This window comes from Anguilla anguilla, chromosome 8 (assembly GCF_013347855.1).
Source record: "Anguilla anguilla isolate fAngAng1 chromosome 8, fAngAng1.pri, whole genome shotgun sequence".
Lineage (NCBI taxonomy): Eukaryota > Metazoa > Chordata > Actinopteri > Anguilliformes > Anguillidae > Anguilla > Anguilla anguilla.
Window position 1 is genome coordinate 17,306,568 of NC_049208.1, and position 12,691 is coordinate 17,319,258.

General features: G+C 39.5%; 1 protein-coding gene across 6 annotated transcripts in view; it reads left to right on the plus strand.

The window, feature by feature from the left end:
- Nucleotides 1-5,977, plus strand: part of LOC118234714 (sodium channel protein type 4 subunit alpha-like) — an 86,690-nt gene extending 80,713 nt beyond the window's left edge. For all 6 annotated transcript variants that reach the window (XM_035431492.1, XM_035431491.1, XM_035431493.1 and 3 more), the window contains 3 exons: nt 34-138; nt 708-978; nt 1,609-5,977. In XM_035431492.1, the coding sequence (XP_035287383.1) occupies nt 34-138; nt 708-978; nt 1,609-2,837 (1,605 nt within the window). In that variant the 3' untranslated portion in view covers nt 2,838-5,977. The remainder of the gene's footprint in view (nt 1-33; nt 139-707; nt 979-1,608) is intronic.
- Nucleotides 5,978-12,691: the final 6,714 nt, after the last annotated feature.

Below are 12,691 nucleotides of genomic sequence, written 5' to 3' on the forward strand. Positions count from 1 at the left end.
AATAATAATAATAATAATAATATTTTTGTGCACTTAGGTGGAGAGGATATTTTCATGACTGAAGAACAGAAGAAGTACTATAATGCGATGAAAAAGCTGGGCTCTAAGAAGCCCCAGAAACCTATTCCACGGCCAGTGGTACGTACCAAAGGAGCCTGTGGGTGATTCCCATTACCTGTGCACAGGGGTGTGGCATGACATCCTGGGCCCTGTGTATATGCAGTCTCTGTGGGCCCCCTTAAAATTGTAGACCAGAGCAAACTTTTTAGTCCATGCCTTTTGACCGCCCCCCCGCCCCCACCCCACCCCACCCCCCTCCCCCCTAACCTTGGGGCCCTGGGTAGTCAGTTCCACTATTCCCCCCACTGTAACACCCCTCACTGTGAAGTTAATACTGTCTAGTTTTGACTAGTTCACAGTTTTCTAACCTTATTATCATTTGTGCTTTATTTTATATTAAAAATGATAGTAAACTTAAAAATTGCCAATTTTTTTATTTAAAATTACTGATCTAATTGTAATAATAAGATCTATTTGATCTAAGAGATTGGAGGTGGAATCAAGTTCCAATATCTTCATATTTAAACTACCTTCAAGCCTGTTTTGAAATATTGACTGAATTGATATGAGGGCATCAATTGAGTTGTGGTTCTATTTCGTATTATACAATCCATATTAAGCTCAATAAAATGTTTAACCTTTTACAGAACCCGTTGCAAGGCTTCTTTTTTGACCTAGTGACAAAGCAAGCCTTCGACATCATCATCATGGTTCTCATCATCCTGAACATGATAACCATGATGGTGGAGACGGATGAGCAGTCACCTTACACAGAGAAGGTCCTCTACAACATCAACCTAGCCTTCATCATCATCTTCACCACAGAATGCCTCATCAAAATGGTTGCCCTGCGCTGGTACTTTTTTACCGTTGGGTGGAATATCTTCGACTTTGTAGTGGTCATCCTCTCCATCGTGGGTGCGTAGCATCTCCTGTGGTTTTTGTGTGGAGGAATCTTTGTATTAACTACACAGGATGACTGTCTAAGAAATAAAAACCCTGTGTTTTGTAATGAATATTCAATAATTATGAAGGAACCTTGGATATGTCTTTGAGTTTGTGCAATGAAATGTCCCTGAATTAATATAGCATTACCTGTCAACTATTTTAAGAACTAATGTTCATGCTCAAAGTAGATGCAACTTTTATTTGCCCTAGCAAGGTAAGGCAATGTATCAGAGAAATATCTCAGTGCAATTTAGATTTTCAGATATTTTAAACATGGTACACGTACATGGTGACTATTCAAGGAGTACTTTAATAGATTTAAACAGTTGGCTGTACAATTGAATGACTCAACGATATGAGTGCATGCTTTTGTTGCATGATGTACAATGTGATATATGAAAATTTGTTTATATAAAGGATTATTGACTGATTATAAAGCATAATTAACTTCAATAAAAATTTACTTTTGTGTAATTGGTCAGGATGTTTTGCATTATGGGTTTCAAAGGGAAAAGAAAATGGAAAAACAGTCAAAGCCCTTTTCTGTGACAAATTACCATCTGTATAATCAGATATCTTTATGCTTTTCTCTCCTTGCAGGTGTGGTTCTCTCTGACATTATAGAGAAATTCTTTGTGTCACCAACTCTGTTCCGAGTTATTAGACTTGCAAGAATAGGCCGAGTACTTCGGCTTATACGAGGAGCCAAAGGAATAAGAACTTTACTGTTTGCCTTAATGATGTCTCTACCAGCCTTGTTCAACATAGGTCTGCTGCTTTTCCTGGTCATGTTTATCTATGCCATCTTCGGCATGGCCAACTTCGCCTACGTAAAGAAACAGGGTGGGATCGATGACATGTTCAACTTTGAAACTTTCGGGAATAGCATGATCTGCCTGTTTCAGATCACAACTTCTGCCGGGTGGGACACCCTGCTCAATCCCATCCTGAACAATCCCCCCGAGGAGTGCAACTCCAACATCACCAACACCGGCACGAACACCAAAGGCAACTGCGGAAACCCCTCGGTGGGCATCGCCTTCTTCGTCAGCTACATAATAATATCCTTTCTCATCGTGGTGAACATGTACATCGCCATCATCCTGGAGAACTTCAGCGTGGCCACTGAGGAGAGCACGGAGCCGCTGGGCGAGGACGACTTTGAGATGTTCTACGAGGTGTGGGAGAAGTACGACCCGCAGGCCACGCAGTTCATCGAGTACACCATGCTCTCCGACTTCGCCGACGCTCTGTCGGAGCCGCTTCGCATCCCCAAGCCCAACAAGATGAAGCTGATCGCCATGGACCTGCCCATGGTCGCCGGCGACAAGATCCACTGCTTGGACATCCTGTTTGCCTTCACCAAGCGGGTCCTGGGCGAGTCCGGGGAGATGGACGCCCTGAAGCAGCAGATGGAGGAGAAGTTCATGATGTCCAACCCGTCCAAAATTTCCCACGAGCCCATCACTTCAACCCTTCGACGCAAGCAGGAGGAGGTTTCGGCCATCATCATCCAGCGATCCTACCGGAGGCACCTGATCAGGCGGCAGGTGAGGCAGGCAGCCCTCCTGTACCGGCAGATCAACAACCCCCGCGAGGTGGCGACAACGCCCGAGAAAGAGGGGCTGATCGTGTCCATGATCAGGGAGAACTACGGGCCTGAAGCCCATAAGGTTGAGACGATAAACTCCACTTCCTCTCCGCCATCTTATAACAGCATTAGCAGGGTGGCTAATGATATTTTCCAAGTTCTGATACCTGACTCCAGGAACGAGGACCTGGGCGAGCATTACTCTTACAACATGAGGGTAAACGAGTCATTTCTTTGAGACGTTGATTAGGAGATGCTTGCCTTTTTTTATTATGTTTATCGAATGTACCATAGCTCAGAATTTGGAGTCAGTCTTTATAAACTCTTGGATTCACAACAAATCTGCAGCGCTTCATAGCAAAATATAATATAGTTTTGTTTTTGTTCATTTTTTTGATATTTTATGCTTTGTTGCAATACAGAAAGGGAAAAATGTAAATCATAATCTTTGACCATGCTTGTATGTCCTTAGCTGGGTAACTACAGCTATACCCCTGATGTAATATTCATTTCTAAAACTGAATTAACTTTCAATATTTATAAAATACACTTGGTTGTATTATGCATTCATTAAAGGTCTCATGTATAATAGTGTGACTCTTTATGGTAACAAACACCTTTCAAATTATAATAAAGTGAGTAAAAACATCAATAACATGATTCTGGTAGCTAAATGACAGATATCTACATTGTTATTAAATATCATATATTACAATGAATCATTTTTTATATGTATAAAAGCTCTTTTTTTGCTTCCTGCGTATCAGTAAAAGCAAATACTGCTAAGCTATATAATTGTAAAAGGCATAACACTGTACTTTGAGCCATCTTTGACAAATGTCCCTTGTATTTGCACGTAGGTTTATGCAAGCAAAGACAATATCATATTACTCATCTGTCTGGACATAAACTGGTTTGGTTATAAACTTGAAGTGTTAACAACTATAGTCAAGAGAAGCATGTGATAATAAAAACCATCCCTGTTAATTTTATTTATATGATGATTCCTAGTACCCACCAAATGCAAGGAGAAAGGTTTATGTTGAATAGATTAGCAGGCAGCAGATCAGATAAATGCTAGGAATATGGCAAGCATATGTCAAGCACATTACTGTACAGGTGGAGCAGAAATGCAATGTTACCAAAAAATGTATGAGCATTGAAGACCAAACTAGGAAATAAAATATAGCTTAAAATTAAGATGTTTCTTTCTATAATCTATTTTCAGCAACAATATGCAAGTTTGAGGGATTAAATATTCAGAAAAAGGTTAATTTGTTACATTTTGCATGACACTTTTGGTACGTATGGAGTTTGTAATACATTTCATTTAAAAATCCTCCTGACTAAAACTACGAGTGTGTAGGATGGCTGTAAACAGAACCAATAACTCAAGGGATTTCCTGATTAGTCCTGGGTGCCAGGGATAAATTGTAATTTTCTTTCACCACCCATTTTGAGAAAAGTTTCATGGAAATATTAATTATACACATTTATTTGTAAAATTCACTGTAATTGAATTTAGTTGTAGCAGCATCACAAGAATTGCACCATTATACCATTATATTTCTTTAAATATAAATTTTAAAATATAAAATGCAGAATAGAGAAAATGAAATATCTAATATCACAAGATCTTCATATTTGTTGTTGAGCCTTTGCTAAGTGTTGGTCCAGGGTGTATTTCTGCCTCTCGTCCAATGCATGCTGGGATAAATTTCTAAAATATTCACTTGTCTGTCAATGTTAAGGACAAACATTGATTTATTGAATACAGGCCATTGTTAGTATTGTTACCATTTTATATATTGTCAAAACATTACACATTTTAAACTTGTGAGCATATTTTTTTTGCCTAAATTCCTTTGCCCTGTCTGAACTACAGGTTTACATTGGCCAGCTGCAGTGCATTTCTGTGACAGCACATGAATAACTCTGCTGGATTCAGGTCTAGTTCTTATAGATGTGTGCAGACAGAGACAGAGCCTGAATATATTTATCTTGACATTTAAGGCCAGGTTTCGAAGGCTCTGCTTCGGATAACCTGCTTTGCAGCACTCTGTCCTGCTGCTTCATTTTGCTTTACCAAAGGATATTTTATTCATTGATATTTAAAGGTTAGTTAATATTAAACAACACTATTATTTCAGAGTCTGGTTCAGACTTACATACCCTTACATTTTTAAAAATATTTTTTATATTGTATATTTTAGTTATTTGTTGACCTCATCACACTTTTGCAAATAAGGGCCTTTGATAAAATGGTACTGGAGTAACCCAAAAAAAATCAAAAGACCAAAAAAAAAGAAAAAAAAATCCCTACAGGAAAGTTGGAGGAAATGCAATCAGGAAATAGATCACTGAATCTGCCAATTTATCAAAAATCTCTCCAAAGGCGAAATGAGGCCAAATGACATTTTTATTTGCAGGAAGCTGGAGATGGATTATGTATAATCATATACAATGATATAATAATCTCCCAGGGTGCATTCTGTGTAGCAATGTCCTCTGGGAGGTGTGGGTTTACATATTCCACTGTCATTACATCATTAATAAGAACTGGAATATTGATTGCACAGAAGAAAATGTTAAGATCACAGCTAGCAAAACTATATAATGACAAATATTAAAATGTACCTACATATTTAATACCCAATACATATTACATGTTAACACAGCCTGTAGAGTATATTAAAACATATAACTTACACCAGAAATTCTTACTTACATGTTTTAATAATAAAACTTCTAATAAACTAATGATAATTAAAAGCGCATTGTAATCCACTTCTTCATACAGTAGAACTATGCTCCAAAACCAAATTATCCTCTTTTTTTGGCCAGTTCACCACTTGTCAAACTCAGTGGTGTTTGAGGTCCACATTCATGTACATAACATGAACTATACCACACATTTGTGCAGGGCTATCTGTTTTACCATTGTTCATAAATGTTTTGTTTCAGGAATACATTATGAGGACACACGATAGGCATGGGAAACTGAGGTGTATGTTACGCTTTATGTGCACATATAAATGAACTGCTTATGGTAGGCTGTATTTTATATTGTAGAACACACTGTATTCAATTGCTATTTTGTATTTTGACATATTTTGTAATGATATTCTTGCAGATATATGCTAAGCCATGCTACAAGCAAGTGGTGCCCAATGGCTTCTGGCTGACCGAACTGAATTCATTCAACACCTGTCCTTAACTTTGACTGGCAAATAAAGTTATTTTATTTTCATTTGTTAATGAACAAATGTTAACCTTTTTTTTCTTTACCACAAAAGCAATTTGGTGGACTGCAAAATTCCCAGAATTACCCAGATAAAAAAAAACAAATTGAGCTGAAGTCAAAGTTAGGGATAAATGTTGATTTAATCCAGAGCTTTGTATGCCTTGACCCTTATAAGAAGTTGCACAAAACTTTTGAATGGTGGTTCCAACAATTTTGCATCTGGTATTCACACCAACAGAAAGGCAAGCATGCAGCTTTAAGCTGTATCATTTACCTCTTGTGTAAAATAACGGCTGTCGGATCGCATTTGTTTGAAATAAAACTGAAAAAAGACATGCTGTTGTCCTCAATGCCAGGTTATTAGTTTTCAGTAATTCATAAATTACTGATCTACTCTATTACCAATTTACATTTTAGCTGTTTCCCACCACAGAATACTGACCAGCCTGGAGTTCCAAGCATCTGAGCCGCCTCAAGGCATTCTTTCAGTCCCTAGGTATAAGTCCTGCCACTGTAAGATCTGTGGCAGTCATTCTCAATCACACAGTGATGCCAGAAACCTGGAACAGCAGGAGAGTTTATTCCCATCATCTAAAGGAGTTGACATGTCAGCCCAGAAGCAACACATTTCACTCGATGTCAGATTCTGCACTGGGCCTATTTTCGGGTAAACCAAATATCAAAAGTGAAACGAAGTCATGTTCATTGGTCATGAATCATATTTCACACAATGCACCCAATATAACGATGTACACATGTGCATTCATGCATGTGTATGTGTGTGCGCGTGTGTGCGTGTGTATGTCCAAAACAGAGGAACTTTGATTATTAACCTTTATTTATACAGGGTAGGTTGCTCATTTACAGCAATGCTGCCCCCCCCCCCCCCCCCCCCCCCCAAAAAAAAAGCATAGCCTGCATGATCTTTGGAACTAAGACTTGAACCTTCCTCTGTGTGTATAGTTTGTTTTATAAGTCATAAGACCTCACATTATTTTACAAAACTTCTGGTTGAATCCTGCATTACCAGACTGCAGATGCTGCCTTTTGAATATACTACTGAACTGTGTGTTGGCTTTTCACATCCCACAGTAGATAAGGTTGGTAGATTAGAGTTCAGATTTAATTACAGACAGAGGTATCTGTGTCCTGTGAATATGTTGCATATTCTGTTGCACTCTGGTGATTGGTTGAAAGTGAAAAAAGTCATGTCCATGATCAGTCACACTGCACTGTGAAGAATAAAACCTAATTTATTAAAAAAGGTATTTTACCAGGAATGAGAAGGGCTACAGGAAGAGTAGGTTACGATTCCAGCCTGAAGACATTTCTTTCACTGTGTTTTCAGTCATAGGTGCTCAAAGCCAACAGAACAGCTGGGACAGAGGGATAATCTCTCCCAAAAAAGACCTAAATATCACTTGCTTTAATTGCACACACAGATACACTCATACGCTTAGGTACACACACACACACACACACACACACACGGATTTGCCAAAGTCCACCTCCCCCCCCCCATTCCTCTAAGAGCTGGTATCAGTGTGCAGCCCTTGGCAGTGGCTAAAATATTAGGCTGGCCCCCGCCTCATCACATTTTCTCATCAAGTCTCATTAGAAAGGGACGCTTTGATGATTTTAATTTAATTTGGTTTTCTGCATGAAATGGGAAAAAAACCCTTGGTAAATGTGACCTGATGAGTGGCTTGATTTGCATGGGTGGTGCTTCATTTAGCAGGAACGGACCGTTTTCCAGCTCCTTGGACGCAACATGAACTTGATATGTATGTTGTACAATATGTATGAAACCCTCATCACTGAGAACCATGCTTCAAAATACTCATTTGCCCCAGGGCCAAACTTCTCTCATAGCCAGTGGAACTACGGGAGCTCAAGGCCTTTGTTGTAGACATGTTTTAAACATTTGGAAGAACGCTTTGTTACACAGAATAGGTTGTGGATAAGCAGAGTGCACAGTTATTTGTACATTAGTTATTTCATTGGCAAATATGTATTTCTTGTGAAATATTTTCATCTCCTCCTACTGATTTAATAGTCAGAGGTGATGAAGTATTTATGGTCCTACTAAACATTTATCAAAACCTTTCATTTCCATTTTGTATAATTAGCTCTGTTAAAAATACTTTAAATGAACTTCAAAAATATTCTCTGGATAACATCCAGTGAAGTGCAATAGGGTTTTGAGAATTTATTCATCTGGCAACAACTGATCAGAAGGAGTAAAAGTGAATTATTTAAATCTCCTAACAAAAGCTTCATATCCATAAATTTCATCAATGAATTTTACCAGGCAGAGGCAGTTTGGCGAGCCATAGTGCCAAATGATGCTTAAATTAGTAATGATGGGATTCTGAATCTTCGTGAATTTTTGCTTGTTAAATTTAAATACAACACTGGGGACAAAGCATTCTTCAAAGAATTTCAAAGGCACATGCCAGAAATGCACTTCCTGTTTGTGCGGCCAAGAGTGCACATGAACAGGAGAATTTATAATGCGTGGGATTCATTTTGCCTGTGTTTTGGGCACTGCCGTAGTCCAGCGCTCTGCACGCACAAGTGAGAAGACAGTCTCCGGGGGTAAAAAGCTGCCGCTTTGCGATGTGCAGCTACCACTGGCGATCACAGAGGGATCTCAGAAACTTGGAAAAGCAGGAGATTTCCTCCCCGCTACCATTGTAGTCATCACATCAGCTTAGAAAAGGGCAGGCGGCGTGCGATGGCAAATCCTGGCCAGCTCCTTTTTCGAGGTCTCAGCCGAATACTTAATCATCCCAAACCCCCCCCCCAACCCCCCCCCCCCATCTTTTGCGGGGGAGATACTCAATATGAGGAGCGCTGGGAGGCCGAGCCGTGTGAACACCACCGCCGAATGGCGCTCCGCTCCGCTGTCCCTCGGTTTCCTTCCTGCCTTCGGTGTGATCCGCGATAAGCGGAACCTCGGGAGGCCCGCGTTGGCCGGACGGTTTCCATGGAAGCAGAGCCCTGATGAGGAGGCCTGACAGGGTGAAAGATGAGTGTTCGCTTGGTGGGAGCGGCGACCTCCCCCCCCCCCTCCAGGGGTTAATCCTCCTGTTTGTCTCTAACGGGAGATACCAGCAAGCCCACGCAAGCCACCAGCTTCCAACATATTAGATGATTGCTGTTAGCCTGCTAGCTCAGCCTTTTATTCTCCTCCTCTTAGACTATTCCAATTTGTGCAATGTAACCATGCATGCTAGCGCCTTGCCAAGCATTACCAGTGACCAAATGCCCTGCATTTTTCTTTTTTCTGGATATACTGTACCTGCAGACTATTGTCATATGAAAAATTATATACTGAAAATTATACCAAGGAAAGGATTTTTCTATTGCTTATTTCATGTGTGTTTTCTGTCTATTTTACGGTTGTTGCTGTTGTTAGTCATTCCTATAGCAGGAATGACTAACAAATAATGGAAAAATGTAAATGCCCATTGTAAACCTGTTACTATTTTTTACCTTCCATGAGTGGTGGGATTCTGAGAGCAGCAAAACCAACTGGGTGGAGCAGGTCATGCATGAAACATACTAATTCACAAGGCTTGGTGAGCCCTGCGACCATTTCATTTTAATAATGGTCATAAAATTGAGAATATATTCTAATTTCTTTTTTTTTCATGCAGTAGGCTATGTTGTAGTATATAATTATCTTGGATTATATACACTGATCTTCATCATGTTTGGGATAAATACTTTTTTCCCTTAGATTTGGCACTATTCTATACAATTTTAAATTTGTAATCAAACAATTCACATGGTTAATGTGGACACTCTCTTGTTTAAGGGGATTTTATACGTTTTGATTTCACCATTTAGAAATGACAAGACTTTTCATACATAATCCCCCCATTTCAGGGCACCATAATGTTTGGACACATGTTTTCTTATTAGCCAGGTGTGTTTAATTGCTTTTTTAGTGCTGGTATAAGACAGCTTTGAGTATCTAGTCTTGATTTTAGGCTTTTGATTGCCTTTAGAGTCTGTTATTGGCGTTTGTCAACATTAGGACTGGAGTTGTGCCAATAAAAGTCAAGGAAGTCATTATGAGGCTGAAAAATAAGAAAGAAAATAAACAAAAAACAATCAGAGATATAGGCCAAATTTAGATTTTTCAAAATCAACTATCTGGAACATCGTTAAGAAGAAAGAGAACTCTGATGAGCTCAGCAATCGCAAAGGGTCTGGTAGGCTAAGGAAGATCTCTACAGAAGTACCGAGTGAAGTACCGAGTTAAAGAAGAATGTGTCAGTCAGGGATGGTGCCGAATACAAATACCATATTTGGCAACACCTGAATAATGCTTTCTCCTTGAATGTTTTCTCCTCCCGAATTTGGCCAGTATTATTCGGATTCTGATCGTTTTTCCCATTTCTTTGTGCAATTTGCTCAGAAGTCAGCACCAACTTAGAACACACACACATACACACCTGCAGAGACAGCAAGTGAGAATCTCCTTTAACACTATAGATAGGCCAGAGCGACGCCATCAGGCTTTGCGGTCTTTATAATTAAATTTACCCCAACGGCATAAATGCTATATCCTCCTCCTAGCACAACTTTCCTAAATATTTTGGCTTAAAATAACTGTGTTTTTAAAATAAAAAAAACTGACTCAGTAGAGAAAGCTTGTGCCATTTTCTTCACCCCCTGACAATAGACAACAGGTTCTTTTCTCCAGGTGCAAATGTGTTACCGTCTACTCTGGCGTGTTTTTCAGCAACTGAGTGACCGGCACTTTGATACAAGTTTCCCAATCAAGCACTATCAGAACTAACTTTGAACATATAATCACACAAAATCTTTTTACTGCAATCATTTGATGACGATAAGATAAAGCTTTTAGGGTAAGGATGAATAACTGTGGACGCTGTAGTTATAGAAATGATAGGCATAGAACTTCACAGAGATAAAGCCACTGACATATTCCCAGGTTTTCACTGATATTTAAAAGAAATATTGCACTTTGAATTTCTTTAACTACCTTTTCCATTTTGTGTTTAGTCACGCACATTTTAGCACTTTTCTCAGTGTTCCTGTAATATGCCTTGACACATTTTCCCTTAGCCTATATAACAAACCTGCTATAATTTATAAATACAAACCTAAGGGTTGTCATGGATGCATAGGATTGATTTGCGTTATGAGAGCAGATTCTTGTTCAGTAATTACTCAAAATTGTGTACACAAACAGCTTATCACAAACATCTGCATCCCAGCCCATCTCCTCAATTCCCAGAGCCCCTGAAAAGGGAATTTGGATATTCCCTTTAGACGATAACCCATTTCATTTCATTGCCCATTACATATTTCCTAAGAGATATTTAGGCCCTTTTGCTGAACCCACAATAAGACATATTTCTCCTAATTTCCAACACTCTGCACAAAATGTTTAGTGTTAACTCTGATAGATTACTTTTAAGTACCATATTACACCTATATAAACTCAGTTGGAGTTTATCAGTAGACATTGTACTGTGTGTGGAGACATTTTACATGAAACCACGACCACCCAGTACCCACATAGCTGTCATCCCCAATCCTAGACCCCTACCATGAAAAATCAACTAGTTTTCAGAGTTTATTTGTGGGATTGGTGAATGTGATTTTTATCTTACTTCACCAAAAGAGACATAGAAACAGCCATGGGTCAACACCACCATCTGGTGGCCACAGAACCTTCCCCTACATCACAAGAGTGAGATTGCTTTGGCAATATGCATATATATGTACGACATGCCAATAAAGCTTATTTGAATTTGAATTGGAGAGACAGACAGAATTAATGAATCATTGTATTTATATAGCACTTTTTTCTGAACACTCAAAGTGCTTTACAGTGATGAGTGGGAACTCCACCTACCACCAATGTGTAGCACCCACCTGGGTGATGCATGGCAGCCATTTTGCACCAGAACACTCACCACACATTAGCTAAGGTGGAGAGGGAGAGAACTTTTTTTTACCCAATTAAATCGGGATGATTAGGTGGCAAGTTTGAGAGAGCTAGGCTGGGAATTTAGCCAGGACACCGGGGAACCCCTTACTCTTTGCGATGAGTGTCATGGGGTCTTTAATGACCACAGTGAGTCAGGTTTAAGGTCTCATCCGAAAGACGGCTTCTCCTACAGCACAGTGTCCCCGTCATTGCACTGGGGCATTGGGGTTTATTTGACCAGAGGGGAGAGTGCCCCCTACTGGCCCACCAACACCACTTCCAGCAGCAACTTAGTTTTCCCAGGTGATCTCCCATCCTAGCACTAACCAAGCCCACACTTGCTTAGCTTCAACCATTTTACAGGAGCAGGGTGCATGGTGGTATGGCTGCTAGTCAGAGAGACAGAGAGAGAGAGAGAGAAACAGAGAGAGAGAGAGAGAGACTCACAATTATGTGCTGGGAATTTCCAGATGAGACTGTCTGCTCCTCAAGCACACAGTTTCTGTTATCGTTAAGAAGATTTCACAGATAAAGACAATTTCCATTTAATAAATTTATGCAGTAGTTGACAGCATCTTTCCACATAGAATTTAATCTGAATCACTGAATGCTCTCCGGGGTTTTGTAAGGCAACCATCTCTAAAGGCACGGAAAATTTGTTTTTTATAAATTTGTTTTAGTCTTACAGGTAAAACAAAGAACCTATGATATTGCAGTTGGTGATATAACTTAGGTTCACTCATTTGCAGCATTCTACTCCTCTTAAATAGATATACTGTACCATGCTCATGGGTGCAGGTTTGTTAGGTAACATACAATCAATATTTACACATATAATGCATTTGGTCTACCACGTAACAATTCATTTTTAGGA